General features: G+C 37.7%; 1 protein-coding gene across 4 annotated transcripts in view; it reads left to right on the top strand.

Moving 5' to 3' along the window:
- NAV2 (neuron navigator 2) overlaps positions 1-16,576 on the top strand; it is a 307,499-nt gene that overhangs the window by 123,279 nt on the left and 167,644 nt on the right. For 2 of the 4 annotated variants that reach the window (XM_063289571.1, XM_063289570.1), the window contains exons 5-7: positions 1,657-1,939; positions 4,292-4,360; positions 7,861-8,018. In XM_063289571.1, coding sequence (XP_063145641.1) covers positions 1,657-1,939; positions 4,292-4,360; positions 7,861-8,018 — 510 coding nt within the window. The remainder of the gene's footprint in view (positions 1-1,656; positions 1,940-4,291; positions 4,361-7,860; positions 8,019-16,576) is intronic. The other 2 variants (XM_063289573.1, XM_063289572.1) reach the window with 1 other exon arrangement.

The raw sequence follows: 16,576 nt of genomic DNA, 5'->3' as shown, positions 1-16,576 counted from the left end.
GGCAGAAAGGGCAGACAGCACTGGATTCTCAAATTTATATGCAAGCTACAGATTTCTGTGTTTCTGTGAATAGGTTATGAGGTCCATCCCTTTTGAGAATGATCCAGTAAGGCCTGATTAATACTTGTCTTTACTTCTCAGAATTTAATGACGCACAGCTGAGTGGCTTGTTAGGACAGCATTCTGTTTGGGGTTAAATGTAAAATGGCATGAATGTAGTTGTAGAGATTTTTGAACAAAGCCTGCACAGTTTCTGTGTTCAGGTTGCTCCACCTCTCTCTTGTTGTGCTTTTCCATTGCATGTCTTCCTTTTCTCTTGCTTGAGAGCTGAAGGGTTTTCTCAAGGAGAAAACAAATTTTAAAATTTTAAAATGCGGTAAAGAAAATTGAAGCAATCAAGAGAACAGAAACTTCACAGCATGGAAGTTTCCAAACTCCAGACTGAAAAGAAACCCTCCAAGATTTAAAAACTCTGACATCTGGCAGTATTTTGTTTTCAGCTTAAAAAAGAAAACACCAAAAGCCATTTTTGTGACCAGAATGGAAATGACTAGGTTATACACTCACAGGGTTGAAACTTGGAGTCTCTGTACTTAAACAGACCTAAAAGGGAGAAGGAGGTAGTAAGAGGAAGTAATTCAGACCACACTTGATGAGCCCTCTCTGTACAAAGTCCGGTTGCAAGACGCCAGGTGAATTACCTCAGTCCATCTCCTGAGATAAGAGAAGAAGAAATACATTTGTAGAGTTCACTGGAAGCATAGTTTATGGCTTATTTTGGAAACACTGAAACCAACAGACAGCAAAGTCCAGTAACCGTTTGCTTTTTCCATCTTGGGGTATCAAGTTTATTGTTAATAACCCTGAAGAGTCAAGTTACTGAGGTTTTAATTGCATTTGTCCTTAATGGCATTTTCCTGTATAGTCAAAGCCCCAGACTCTTAGAGGTTTACACGACCTGCTCACATGTTGAAAGTATGCATGAAAAGGTCATGCTGGCTGACCCACTCCTGCTGTGGAGACACACCAGGCCTTGCCACTTGGCAGTTGCATGTTGGCATGAAATGAATATGGTGCGTGCAAAGATGGGAGAAAATGTCATGCTGCTCACAGGGTGGCTTTATTTGGCTTCCATATATGTGGGGACCTTAACTCTGCAGCTGCCCCAGATGTGTTTTCAGTAGAACAGGGCATTTGCTCCCCGGTGTATTCTGTCAGGTAGGAACAGCAAATATCCCAGGCAAAAGTGTCAAAGGAAACAGAAATGGACAAGAATTCGAATGGCACTTCATTATGTCCTAGCAGCATATTCTGTCATTGATCTTTACTTTCCTTAACTTGTTTGTTGAATGTACAATTATTTGCCCTGATCCTGAACTGAAGCTACCTGGAAGACCATGGTCACGGGAAGCAATTTGTATCTCCCTCTACCTAAAAAGAAAAAATATTAAGTTCTCTGGAGGGTTCTTTTGTTTCTGCAAGGGGCAGCACGCCCAATTTAATTAATCAATTCTCTGATTTTATTTTGATCAGTTGGGTCTTCAGGGAGCCAAGAAAGTTGAAATAAAGAAAGTTGAAATTGAACAAAACGTTTGTTCAAATGGATCAAGTGCCTTGGTTGCTGATATAAAGATTTTTTTTTAAATTGCTTTTCAGAGATCAGGAATGGGAATTTAAAGGCCATCTTGGGCCTTTTCTTTAGTCTGTCACGCTATAAGCAGCAGCAGCAGTCCCCAAAGCAACATTCAGAGCACGCTCCACCCCAGCAACTGCCCACCTTGTCCCAGCAAGCAGGCTCTCCGTCCCCCAGCCAGGTGGGACTACCAGACCAGCAGTTACAGCCACAACCACCGGTGCCAGCTTCGCCTCAGACTCAGTGCCAATACCCCCAGCAAGCAGCACAGCTTCAGTTAAAAGCACAACCAGAAATGCAGTCCAGGTGAGTGGCCTTTTTCATCTCCCCCGCCCCTTCCCAGATGCCAAGAGTTTCACAGCAGGTTATTTGGATCTATTTGCACACACAGTAGAGGCACCTAATAAGGACAAGGGTCAGCCGTTTTTTCAAGCTCTGGCCATTGTCTTATGAGATCATGTACAGGTAGTCCTTGCTTAATGACGGTAATCGTGACTGGAATTTCCATCGGTAAACAATGTGGTTGTAAAGCATGATGTCACATGACTGCGCTGCTTAGCAATGGCAGTTTTGGCAATCCCTAGTTACCATCATTAAGTGAGGATCGTGCGGGTCATTAAGCAAGGACTTCATGTGAATGCAATGTTTGACTTCCTGCTGGCTTCCCCATTGACTTTGCTTATGGGAAGGCAGGGAAGGTCGCAGATCATGATTGTGGGACAGTGCGACAGTTGGAAATCCAGGCCGGTTGCGAAGTGCCTGGATTGCCATCACATGACCATGGAGGTGCTGCAATGGCCAGAACTTCAAGGACCAGCTGTAAGTACCACTTGTTCAGCATCATTGCAACTTTGAACATTCGGTAAATGAGTGGTCATTAAACGAAGACTGATGTCTTCCAGACTGATAGAAATCTCAAAAGGTTGATGAATCCTGAAAAATCTCAGCACAACATTGCATGAATATTCTGTCTTATCATATGGGATTTATGAGGTCTCAGGCAAGATTACCAAAGTTCCATCATGTAGGGTGATCTTGTGAACTTTCAGCCATTGTTGCCATTTTAATTTTGTTAATTTTTTTAAAGTTGTGGAATGTTGTATTTTAAAAATAATTTATGTAATTTCAGATACTCTTAAGGAGCATTCAGTGCCATCATGCTCATGGACACTGTAATAGTACCTGGGTTTCTGCTCCTGGCAGTCAGTTTGAAAACCACATCAATTTTGCAAGGAGATGGAGCAAAAGAATATGTACTAGAAGATAGAAAAACTCTGATTACATTGTTCAGCCTTTCAGCAACTGAAAGAGCAGGGGTGGGAAGAACTACATTCAGGCCTGCCCTCTGAACAGCTGATCATGCAATTATTGTTTTGCAACTGGGCTCCATTTGTGCAGTCTTGGCAACTGGATTGTAGAGGAAGGACCTGTATACACAGAAGTCACATATGCCTGGGATTCCAGTCCATAGAAATAGGTGCAGAAATTGCTTTCCAGAAATATGTATTCCTTAATTGGACTGGAATGACTATATGCAAATTCCAATATGGTTGCAGTTACTGACAAGAGAATTCCTTCTTCAATTCTTTACACAACTGTGTATGCTTTATTCTGCCGTCATTATAGTCAGGTAATTGGATCTTCCAGTGACTGGAGATGATTGGATTTCCCAGTGTTGTTGTTAATGCTTTAAAGCAGTTGCCAGGATAGAGGGAAGAATGCTAGCCCCGTGCTGTTTCCTCATTCCTTTTCCTTATAAACCGCTATTAGCTTTGTTGGGGAAAGAGAAGGATAGAACATGGGGATACCTGGCTTTTTAGCTGCAGAACAGTGGTGAATCTTACACGCATTCACACATACTTGTAATAGGGTTGCTGAAAGTAGTCTTTTTAAATGTACCATCCCTCTGAAACATTCAAAGTATGTCTTCATATAAGAAAAACTTACTTTCCTACAAGAAATACAGTTAGCATTATTTTCAGTACAGCACAATATCTGTCTTCGTCAGTAACAAAAAAAATACTGAGCCTAAAACCTCTTTATAGCCTAACAAATTGTTTATTCTACTTTTATTGATTAAATTGTCATTTTAAAAAGTAAAATACAAGTGATGAAGATAAGTGTTTGTGTTTGTGGAAATATGAAGATCATAAATATTAAATTATGCCATGGCTTTCCTTATTTTTTTCATGGTGAGGTTTTCCTCTGTTCCTTTTGATGAAGGTTTCTTTAGCATGCACCCTCATGTGGTGAAATTTGGTATTGATCACAATAATAAAAATGTTATTCTCTCTTCAGCACCAAAATGTACTCAATTATATGGGGCATGTCTCATCATATCATCCTGTGGGATTTTTATCATGTCATAAATATATAAATCAGAAAGTACATTCACCTGTGAAGTTTTGCAAAAAGTTTGTTTAACTGCAGTATAAATTTGCATGCGCTAACTCTTTACTGTCATTGCTTTGCTAAATAGAAGTTTATAGTAGGTACCATGTCTAGACAATTGACTGGGGTGAGCAACATTATTTTCTCCTTTGGAAACATCTGGATAAATTGTTTCTCCATATCTTTTAGCTCAGTGGCTTTCTATATTAATATTTCTTCTTTACTCACTCGCATCTTCCAATTTTTTTTTCCTTTCTTGTTGTACAGTGCATCACCCAGGGACTCATCTCAAAGCAAAATCATCCGATTCTCTCTCGGTCAGAAAAAGACTTCTAGGTTAGCGTTTCTTCCTCTAATGTAAAGCATGGATAACCCCATTTGCAAAAATTCCAGTCTGCATGTTTCAGGCCTCACCAATGCTTATCTGTTGATTTTTAAACCAAGTATTAAAAATAACCTGAGAGAACTCTTTCTATTTAATGCTACCTGATTTGATTGATTGATTGATTGGTTGATTGCCTTTATCTCTTACCCCTTCCTCGAAGTAGAGGGGTTCTTGTAGCCATTTTATCTCTATTGATATTTATCTCAGAAAGTGAATTATAAATAATAAATGTAATAAATACGTACTGAGCAGATTTATTACTAGCTTGAAGATGGGTAGATATAACTGAGTAGCCTTAGGATGAGAGATAAAACTATTCATAACAGTAACACGACAATCTGTGTCAAATATGATTCACATCCATGTTTCCACTTATTAAAATGGAATGGGGCACACTACTAGCTCCGTGAACTGCCAAGACACAATGTATGCTTTCATGCTCTCAGGGCCCATGGGAGTCCCAAACACATGGAAGTCTTTATGTAGGTGCAGTTCTTCCCACACAGCTAGATGTTAGCATTTCATTTGCTCTCACCAGGGCACAAATATATGGAGGCAATGTGGCAATCATCTCATGCCTTCTGTATATCATTTATGCCCGAAGGGGCTTAAATGGCAAAGTGAATGCTGTCAAATTTCCATGGGGAAAAAAGAAATAATATTGCTAATCCCACCCTTCCCCTGTTTTAACTTTCTTTCCGATTACTCTTTATTGCTGATGCCTTTAAACTCCAGTTAGTTTCCTCAACACTAACAAATAGCAGTGAGTGTATCTCCTATGTCAAGTGATGGAACACAGTGGCATAGATATCGTCTTTTTTCTGGATGTCTTGTAATAGCAAACTCCTAATCTGCCTGGGGATGAGTAATAAGGTTTTCAGTCCATTCATCATTTGTCTCTAATCTTTAGAAATGCCTATGTTATTTATCACAGATTAAAGTTCTTGTGACAAACTTTACTTTAATAGAAATGCCCCATAAATCTGTATTATGGAATGCACCATTATGCTCTGCCTTTTTGTCCACAAACTGCAAGACATTACTTTTTCTGTAATTTACATGCCTTCCTCTCAGCTGTCTGTTCACTCTTTGGTGCAGAAAATTGCAATTTCTGCACCAAATTTTCATTAATATTGAAAATTTTACAGTAAGCGATCCATTCCTTCATCATTCTTGCTTCACTTCCATTACACTTGTCTGCTCTGTAAATACAAAATAACGCTATTACACTTGTCTTGCTGAGTTAGAGTCAAAGTGGACACGATTTGAGAGTATAGGAATGGTCCTGAGATAGATAGATAGATAGATAGATAGATAGATAGATAGATAGATAGATAGATAGATAGATAGATAGATAGATACTCTTTTAACTGAAATGCAGCCACAGCAAGAGTGAAAAGTTTGGGAGATATTTTGAACAAAACTGGGGATGTTTCTACCCATACAGAGTAAATCAGTCTTGAGGTCCTCCTTGAGGTGGAATATCTTTATGTAGTTTTATTCTGTTGCATATGATTAGAAACAGATATGAGAGAAGTATTCTCAGATACCCAGCAGACATAATGGGCAGGTGGATTAATATAAGTTCTATATTAATATGTTCCCTTTTTAGCCAATGCTAGCTCTGCATGAAAGCTCTCTGTCAATGCCAGTCCCACAAAAGCATGCAAAGTGAAATAATGCCTTCTTTTCTTTTCCTTCTAAGTCTGTTCTGACTCTGCCACTGTAGTTTTTGTTTGGGTCTCCTCCTATATCCAAGGCTGTTTATGTGTGTACATTTGTGATGTCTGCCACGTACAATTCTCTAATGATTGCCTTACTGTGCTTACCTTGGCTTCTTCTTCAGAAGCATTTGAAAACAGAAGAGCTCAACTTTGGAAAAGAAAGCCTCATGTTCTATGATTCAGTAGTCAGTGGAAGTAGAGGGCTAAAGATGTTGACTTGTGCTTGAACATGTCATCAATAAGCTTTGAAAGCATGTGCATGAATCTTCTAAGGCTGGCCGGTCTTCTGTCCTCTTACCTCCCTTTTCTCTCTGCTCCACCTCCTGGTAACTCTACAGAAACTGTTGGGAAGGAAATCTTGCCAACATTTATCTTTTCGAGTCATAAAATTGCCATTGGAGTAACAAAGGTTTGTAATGTGCTAATCAGATGGTTTTATCGTATATCTCACTGCATTCTGTACTAAGTAAGAAAAATGTAGTAAGCTATTTTAATACCTGAGAACACTGACACTTCTAAGATGTTCCTTGCTAAAAAAGGCATTAACTGCTGGAAGCTTCTGTATACAAGCTGTTGCCAGATGAAATGAGTTACATAGAATTCTATAATAGGCCTTTGCAGGAGAAATTCTAGATGCATTGCACCAAATGTGATTTATATTCATTTTATTTTATTCTATGTAACTTGATCAAAAAAATGAACATTAAGCATGCAAACATTAAAGCATCAATCATAAATAGGCGTATATGGGAATTAGTTCCATTGAACTGAGTGGGGCTTATTCCAAAGCAAATTGCTAAGGGCTGTGCTGCATAATTTCGGTCAAGAGCCCTGAATATCAACTCTAGAATCCAGTCTTTAGGGCTAGAATGTTTGTCTGTCTATCACAACATAATCCATCATGTCTTTGGTTAATGTATATATAGATATATGAACTTCCATAAGGATTCTTTCAGTTACAGCCTGCATTTGTAATCTAGCATATACTTAGGTTGAGAAGAAATCAGTGTAACTAGAGACTGTGTGGCATTTTGCAGCCTAAATATCCAGATACAGAAATTATACCTCTCTCTGGGATTCAGTGCAAAAAAGTTTTCTAGCTAGTGCATCAGGCATTTGTCATAACTTGAGCAGAGAAACTGAGGAAACACTGTCCCTGAAGATATGTTATAGATAGCTGTTCACAAACACACACACACACACACAAATGAGAAATAGGCACACCATCCAAATCCAGCTGTGATATGGCAAAATCATGATCTTTGATATTTCAAGGAGACTAAAATCAGTTAGTGATCACTGTCATTATTTGGAACTGAATCCACTGGAGCTCCTTAAAGCAGAATGTTTCAATAATGACAGAATCAAATATTTAGATGTTTTGATTCAGCAATATGTTAAGCTCCAATAACCAATTCAGGAGGGATGTGAACGCTCCAACACAAGGACAGAAGAAGGCTATCTGGTTCCCTCTGGTTGGAAAAAGCAGATGCAGGTACCTATGCCTTGCCTGGGAAGGGCCGCTGTCTCCGTCTAACTAGTTAGGGAAGTCTTTGCACCTGAATGGCATCGAAATACAAGAGCAGATATGGAACTCTTCACTTGGTCAGTTGTCTTTGTACAGGAAGTAAGCCCTCCTCCAATTTGACATGAAATTAAATCAACTCAACTCCATGTACGTTTTGAGAGCAAGCATGTTTATTTACTTCTTTTTACCTTGAAAACAGGCTTCCAGGTCCTACCACGAGGGTTTCAGCTGCAGGCAGTGAAATAAAAACCCGTGGTCCAGCAAGTGCCAACAATCGGCGCAGCCAGAGCTTTAACAACTATGACAAATCCAAACCCACAAGCCCACCATCCCTTCTAGCAAGCAGCAGTGAGAAAGGTAAGTGAACTGAAGTTTTTGTTAATATGCTACACATACTATTCTCAAAAGCTGAATGAAAATCTGACCAGATTTTCTAAATAACAGTAAATAAATGTCATGATTCAGCCAAAGTTAATCATTTTCAAGCATGTTTAAAATACAACTTAATTTGACTGCATTTTGCTAGTAGGCCCTTCTCTATATGGTGCTATGGAACTTCTGCAAAGTTTAAATGTTCTTCTGTTTTCATTTCTCTTGCTTTAAAAGTTAGTGTCATAAGAAAAGAGATGGCACAACACTTGCCATATATGTATTGTTTTAGAACTGAATTATACGTTTTTCACATAGGTGAGTCTATATTCATCAGATATGTTGAAGATGTTGGGACTGTACAAAAACTTGAGAGATCAGAGAATCTTGGCTTCTAAACTATATTAGAGGAAATCGACTGGGTGAATTTGGCTGTATATGCAGAATGAAACACTGCATATATGACATGAAATTGCTTCTCCCTGATTGTCTGCCCTTTCCCACTTGAAGTATGACATCTGCTTTGTGGCCATTTTATGGGGTATTTGTCTTCCACAATGAATATTTCTCCAACCCACATTATCACAGCCCCTCGAATTCAAAACAAAGTTTGTAACAACAAGCGTGTGTTTTGGGGGCCACGTGCAGCGGGGGAGTATCAACTGGGAGAAGGAGTTGAATGTATATAGGAACATAGCCTTACATGAACATGGTAGAGCTTTGCTCTATCTAATCCATCTTGCAGTACAGCTCCAGGTTTTAGCTAGAAAGTTTTCGAATCCTATCTGGACATTCTGAAACCTGCATCTGGGATGGTCTGCATAGAAAACATGTGAAACTTCATTCACACATTTCAGAAGCTGATTTGTCAAAATTAAAGGGGGCCTGTTGAGAATAATTACTTGCATCTAAAATTAATGCCTAGTTCATATGATCAAATGAACAGGAAAGCACCCCTTCCATATGTTAGTGTTCACAGAGATTCCATTAAAGGGATTAAAAAGGAGTTATTCCTATTCTTAGTCCTGCTAATTCTAAATTTTGCTTTACACATGTGCTCTATTTTGATACTAGAAAATAAGATATAAGTGAAATTTCAAATGGTATGCACTGTATATAACATTTTCTATTTGAAACCAGTTGGTTGCAGTTCACCATGACTGAAGCAGATTCCTTGTTAGTCTGTAACCTTGCTCACCAGCAGTGTTGCGCTGGCATGCATATAATTTTGTTTTGTTGTTTAGAAAACAGTATCAGTCCCAGGGAAGTAGGAGCTGAAAATCAGTCCCTTTGAAGTAGCATATTCTTGATTAAGAGCAGCCACAAAAGTAAACATCTCAAGTACATCTCTGGTGTTTTTGTATAATAAATCAGCCTGTTGACTTCTACTCCCTACTTTCCATGGAGAGGATGAAAGATTCTGAATGTACATGATTTAAATTTAATTTCAAGGATCATTGAGTACAGGGTTGATAGCTGTAAATGTGCTGTTGTGTTCTATTGTTACACAAAAATGAAGAACTCATCATGAATACAGATTTTATATGTATTCTTAAGAGAATACTCCATTGAATTGAGCTTTGAAAATGGTCCTTTCACTTAAGTTAAAAGGATAGTAAAATATGATTTAGTGTTTTATAAATTTTGATATAATGGTAGTTTTGAAGGATACAAAAAAGATATTTATTTAATATATTTAGTTCACAAAGCATCTGGAAGTGATTTACACAATAGCAAATTCATTAAAATAGCAATATTATACAGTAAAATGTGGTTTTCAGAAACATCCAAATTAAGGTCCAAAATCCAGCATGGAGAATGAACTCATAACTAAAACTGATATGAGAGCAATGGTGGGATTGAAAAGTTGAGGACAAAGTGTATGTTCCTCACAAATCTATATTCATAACTTCTCAGCTTGAGTGTTCCCAGGCCAGATTTTCTTTCCTATTGAATAATTTCAATTTTCTTATTTTCTGGCTCTTTGTACTTGGGATGTTAATACCTTTTGTTGCAATTCTGGAAGAACTCCTACTCATCAACACATTAATAATAAAGAGATACTAGCCTGCATACAGATAGTGCCCAACTGGGTTTCTCTCTCTCTCTCTTCCCCTTTCTGTTTTATTAAGCACAAATGATAAGGTTACTCACACAATGATGGCTACCTTCAAAAATCAAAGACTCAGCCTTGCCAATTAAAGCACCACATCATCCTGTGCATGTCTATTTAGGAGTAATTTTCAGAAAGGCATAATTGTCGTGCACAGAAATCACAAAGAAATGTTGAAACCCATTTCTGCTTAGATGTAACAAAGTTGTTTTAAACTTTTTTATTCAGTCAAGGTATATCTTCTAGTCACAGGGGAGTTCCAGATGAGTAGATTTCGTCTGTGGTAATAGGGGCAGTGTAAAGCTCCATAAGACTACTGGAGCTTAATGAAAAGGCCTGATACAGGTTCAGAAAGAAATAAAAGCAGGGATGAGACCAAGATACTCCCCAAAAGTCAGAATCAAAGTAGAATGGAGAGGTCAAAAAAAGTGGGCTTGCCAATAGAAAAAGTATATGACTGGATCAGATACTCTGTGGGTTGGATGGAAAGCCCTGGAGGATCAGAAGTTTGTCATTCTTCCTTAACAATGAGGCCGAATTGTTTACTTATGAAGCACTTGACCATTACGGTTAAAAACAACCTATCAAAAATGGCACAGTGGCATTTGAAAAACTTCTGTCTCTAGTACTTGAAATAAAATGTTGCTAGTGCTCAGTGTAGTGTATACGTTCATCCCTTATGTGAACATTACTGCTCGCTACTCACCTGAGTAGAAATTGAATGCACTGATTTCTTAATTCATCAATATCGTATCATAGCCTCCCTTAGTTTCTAATGTTCTATTCACTGTCACTATAATTAATGATTTTGTAATAATAATCAGCAGTCTAAACATTATGTTTTTGATGTGAACTGTTGAACTTTTTAGCCTGTTAAAGAGGTTTTTTGTTGTTGTTTGCTTTAATAATTGCCAGTAACTGAACACAGCTCTAATGACATCTTGGGCACTTGGGTTTAAAAAGAAAATGATGAAGCATTCAAGCTTATAATGTCAGCTGCCACCTATCAGCTTCTGTGTAATTAAACATTGTACTTCACTTCTGAATTGTCACTACCACTTAGGCATCCTTATCTAAAGTATCCATTGTCTTTTTTATGCTTTCTGTGAATAAGTTGTGGCATAAGAAACTTCTGCCCTCAGACAAGGCCATGCTGGAGTCTTCCTAATTACTTGAAACATTTCTGTATAATTTAAATAAATGTATATTATCTGTACAGAAGCCTTACATTCATCATTTGGTACTGTATCTCTTAGGGTACATTTATCTTTAAAACTTCTTGCAGTTCATATTCCACTGGATATTTCTCACCACATGTATATAACCATTTAAATAAACACAGAAGTGTTCTAATCCCAGTTAGAAGTATGTTCCCATGAAATGCTGTTCCTTTCATAGTTTGAATTACAGGACAAGTGCCTCTTGAAATAATGCATCAAAATTAAAGCTTAACAAAGCATTACAAGACAACTCAATAGCATGTCCAACTATTTCATTCAGCTGGACTAACAAATATCATTTTTGAAATCAAATATTTTAAACTTGTTCTGACTAATTGGTTTACTTGTTTAATTGCAATGATTGGTTGGTTGGATTGTGCCCAAGCCCTGCTTTTCACTTGTAATAATATTCCTTTAACAGAGGAATATTATTTTGTCTAAAATGTTTCTCTTCATAATCTGGACCTGAAAATAATCCTGCAGGTGGCAATATGTATCTGGAGAAATAGTTCAGTTCTGTATCAGTCAGCATAGTGCAAACTTTCTCAATCTGATGTCCTCCAAGTGTACTAGACAACTGTTCCCAGGATTCCCAGTTATAGACAAAGACCTTTTCAGCTGGAATTCTGGGAGCTGTATCAAAGTTATTTCTGGAGGACACCGAGTTATCAAAGACAATGTAGTATATTTAATTGTTTTCTAATTTACCATTCTGTTGCATAGTATCTTTCAATAGAAGAGAATATATGTAGCTCAGGGTTGAACTGTGGAGTCCTTGGTGCTCTCTGAGCTTGGTTGTTTGCTTGCAGACATTGCATTACCTGACTAGGTAACATCATGAGTGTGGGGTCTGCCCTCTGTTTAAGCACATGGACAGACTCAGCCATAGTTTCAACAAGGGACACTATGAGCATCTTAGACCAAGCTAAATTCAAAAACGCTAGGGAATTCCTGGAAGCTTGGCATTCAGACAAATTAGCCATCAATAGACACATAGAGATAAACCATATTTTCACACTATTCAAAAGAGACAATAAAAAAGCTAAGAAGGAAATAAAAAGACCAGAAAACATCTTCTCCAGAAAACCCTGGTACGGTTTCAAAGGCCAGAATATATTCATTCATATTCTAAAAACCAGAACTTGGAATATAAAAAATATACACAAATAGTTTTCTCACAGTTTCATAATAGTACAACCTTAATGTAAGTTTGGATCATGTCAGTCATTAAAATTTATTTCTAAATACGTATGAAACTTATATCAATTTTTTAAAGTCAGTTTAGTACTGACTGCATCCATTCTTTCTCTCCCTTGCCCCCATTTGTGGTTCCTAGAACACTATACAAAATGACTTTATTATGTATTAGATATAAAAATACCATACTGATTGTTTTTTTTTAAATATTCATATCACATAAAGGGATATATCCCATTCTGTTACATTCTGAGTATTTTTCTCTAGGAAATAATATCAATTTTCTATACTTTATTCCTGGATTATTTCATCCAATTCCATCTGTATATGCATTATAATATATACATTATATGTAAAATACACGCTTTACACTATGTTTTAGCATCTTTTCCTAACATTTTTCCCAGAAAAGCTTTTTGATATAATTGCATGATAAATAAATGTGTTCTTCCTAAAATATATGGTAGAAATCGGTAATTATAAAGATAGTCTTACTAGGATCTCTTGTGTGCTCTATCCATTAATGTGATTTGCCAGCGAAATCTCTGATATGCTTTAATTTATCTCGAAAAGCCAGTGACCCTTTCTGGACAAACTGCCAGATCATCAGTAAACTTGATTCTGCCAAATTCAGTAGCACTGAAGCCAAGTGTGTTAGCTGAAGAAGGGAGGAGGGGTGAGGGGTGGTTAACTCCCAGTAACTGAAAGGGATTGGCCGCAGTTTGCCCAACTGTCAAAACTCAATAAGGTTATGGAATAAAGCTCAGGTGCGCAATCAGTGAGCACTACATTGGAAGCAAAGAGAAGAAAGCTAGCAACACTTGCAGGGTGAAGCTTTTTTGCTTGGGTATCGCAACACTACCAAAAAAAAGCGGGGGGGGGGGACCTTTGTAATAAAGAATACAAACTAATTCACACACTAGAAAACTTGTAAGTATTAATTTGATATTTCTGAATGTAATATATATGTCCTTATTATGGTATACCCTTTCAAGGTAAGCAACATTATGCAGAACACAGAAAAAGAGCAAGAAATAGTAACCAAAGAAATTAAAGGCATGAGATAAGAAAAAGGAAAGGCAACATGGCTTAACCTAGTTTACAACACAACAACAACAACAACAATAATAAAATTTATATCCCATCCAACTCCCAGCAACTCTGGGTGGTTTACAATTGTTAAAACATTTAAAAAACAAAGAACAATACAGAGGAAATAAAAACAGTACAAGACAAAGGGACAACAATGGCAGAGGGGAACAGAAAGAAAGAAAGGGGCATCAATTGTCCTTTCCGTTGTTTTTCATCCTTGCACATCATTCTTGCTTCCATGCACATCCATACATTGTTTCACACATTGCAATTTGTCCGTTAAACTTCTCATCCCCCTCTCTGAGGATCTTGTAAAAACTCTGTCCAGCTGCAGGTTTTATATTGCAGCTTACAGCAATAAGAAATAAATCAACTATTCAATGCTATGCAGTTAAAACCCAAATTTAAATTACATGTTGGAATAAATTAAAAATTTAGAGCTTGGCGGAAGATACATGTTTTTACACTCTTCCTAAATATTGAGAGAAGGTGAGCCAAATGCCTCTCCTTAGCAGAACACACAGGAGAAGGCCTTTCCCACATACTCAACTATCCCACAGATAGTTGAGCATCTGGCAGGCAGAGAAGCTTTTTAAATGAGCCTCTCTGGCTGATTTAAGTAGCCCTTAACTATGCAGCCAGTTGCAGCGTGGTTCTTTTAAAATATTTCATCCAAAATACTTACTTTATACAAAACTGTGTGCATTCATGTGTATATGAATAAGTGGTTATGGAATTTCACTAGAGTATCATCACAAAAATCTGCCTTCCACAGTTTATACCCTTTAGATGTGCTGAGTCTCCAAGCCTTGGAATTCTCAAGCCAACAAGCCCCAATGGTTTTAAAGCCTCCAATGTAAGTGTAAGGCTTTGGTGCACAAAGGTCCAAACGCCACAGTCATTACCCAAGCAGCATTATATTGGGATGGAAGCTGGCTCTTTCAGTGGGGGGGGGGGGGGAAACCAACGAGAAATTTTAGAGTTGGTGGTAAAAAGGTAAAGGTAAAGGTTTCCCTTGACGTAAAGTCCAGTCGTGTCCGACTCTAGGGGGCGGTGCTCATCTCCGTTTCTAAGCCTTGGAGCCGGCGTTGTCATAGACACTTCCGGGTCATGTGGCCAGCATGACGACTTGGAACGCCGTTACCTTCCCGCCGAAGCGGTACCTATTGATCTACTCACATTTGCATGTTTTCGAACTGCTAGGTGAGCAGGAGCTGGGATGAGCAACGGGAGCTCACCCCGCCGCGCGGTTTCGAACCGCCGACCTTCCGATCAGCAGCTCAGCGGTTTAACCCGCAGCTGAACACTATTCCTTTGAAAGCAGTCTTGGATGAGACTGTGGTGAAGACAAATGCCAGATCTATTGATTTATCAACATACAAGTTAATGTTGTTTAAAGGATATGCTTTATGTACCTTTTCTCTTGTATATTTTTTCCAAAACACTAAACATAATAAAATCTTCCTCAGCTTGGATCCATACAGGAGAATAACGTTCAATTTTTCTGTATAACTTCAAGCACCATAGCCTATATTTAGCTTGGTTTTCAAGTATATTTGAGAAGGGTGTCTACAGTCTTTGATTGGGATGGTGTATGCATTTGGTAAATAACTAAAATCTTTTTAGAGTATGAACTATTAGTATTTAAATGTCTTTCTAACAGCAATTGTGATGTTAAAAATTGGAAAGTAGAATGTAAATATTTTATCAAATATAAAATCATACAAGTTTTTTTTCTTTTTAATTCCACTTGAGCAACATAAGCAACCCCAAATGTTTTATTTATTTATTTATTTTATTTTCTATCCTGCCTTTAGGAACCCCATTCTTGGTTCTGAAGCTACCAACTTGATAAGTGGAAGAACTGGACTGCAAATTTTTGCTCTTACAAATATCAAAACATAATGTACTTTAGAGGTTGTACAAAGTATAGTTTAAATTGGGTTTTTTTGTGGACTCAAAATAATTCAAATGCACCAGACTGTTTTCCATATTTAAAAAGCGTTTAAAAAACTAGGCAGAGGTATCTTTCTGGAAAGGTTTTCCAAAATCTTAAAGTGGGAACCTTTCTTGATTTTTCTGATACAGAAAGTTTATAATGTGCAAGGTATTCTAGTCAAGATTCCCATTTGAAAAATATTTTCTCTGATAACTTCCTAATTTAAATTTTTAGATTTAAATTGTTAATTTTAAAGAGCCAGTTTGGTTTAGTGGTTAAGGCAACAGGCTAGAAACCAGGAGACTGTGAGTTCTAGTCCCACCTTAGGCATGAAAGCTGGCTGGGTGACCTTGGGCTAGTTGCCCCCTCTCAGCCCAACTCACCTCACCGGGTGGTTGTTGTGGGGAAAATAGGAGGAGGGAGCATTAGGTATGTTAGGCGCCTTGAATTATTTATAAAAATAATAAAGGCGGGATAGAACATGAATAAATAAATAAATTTTATTACTTTCATTCACCTCTTTTTGAATTAGCAGAACTGAGCCTAAACAATCCAGATGCCACAGAACAACTCAGGGACTTAATTTTGTTTGAGAAGACAACATGAATCTCTTCTATTAAAGAGAAGACATGTTGAAGCAACTTCTCCAGATGTTGCTGAGCTACAAACCAGCATAGTCCCAGCCAATGATGAAGGGTGCAGGGAGTTATTGTTCTACACTATCTTGGGGCATCAAGTTCCTTATCCTTACATGGGGAGTAGTTTGGGGCTGCTGTCCTTTAATAACCAGCTGAAGGGAACCTTAGAGAAAAGTTGATCAGTTGTGATCAGTTGCTGAAAAATGCAATTATCCATTCTATGTATTATTTATCAGTGGGTTTTTTTTAAATGAAACTTGCCATGTCTTAAGAGCACAGTTGGCTTGTCTGAGTCAGACTTAAGTTTATTTGTTTTGGGGATGTGCCAGAGGGCACAGTAAATCCAG

The sequence above is a fragment of the Candoia aspera genome, chromosome 1 (assembly GCF_035149785.1).
Source record: "Candoia aspera isolate rCanAsp1 chromosome 1, rCanAsp1.hap2, whole genome shotgun sequence".
In the NCBI taxonomy this organism is placed as follows: domain Eukaryota; kingdom Metazoa; phylum Chordata; class Lepidosauria; order Squamata; family Boidae; genus Candoia; species Candoia aspera.
The sequence above is the reverse complement of the archived record's forward strand: the minus strand, read 5'-3'. Positions and strand labels throughout refer to the sequence as shown.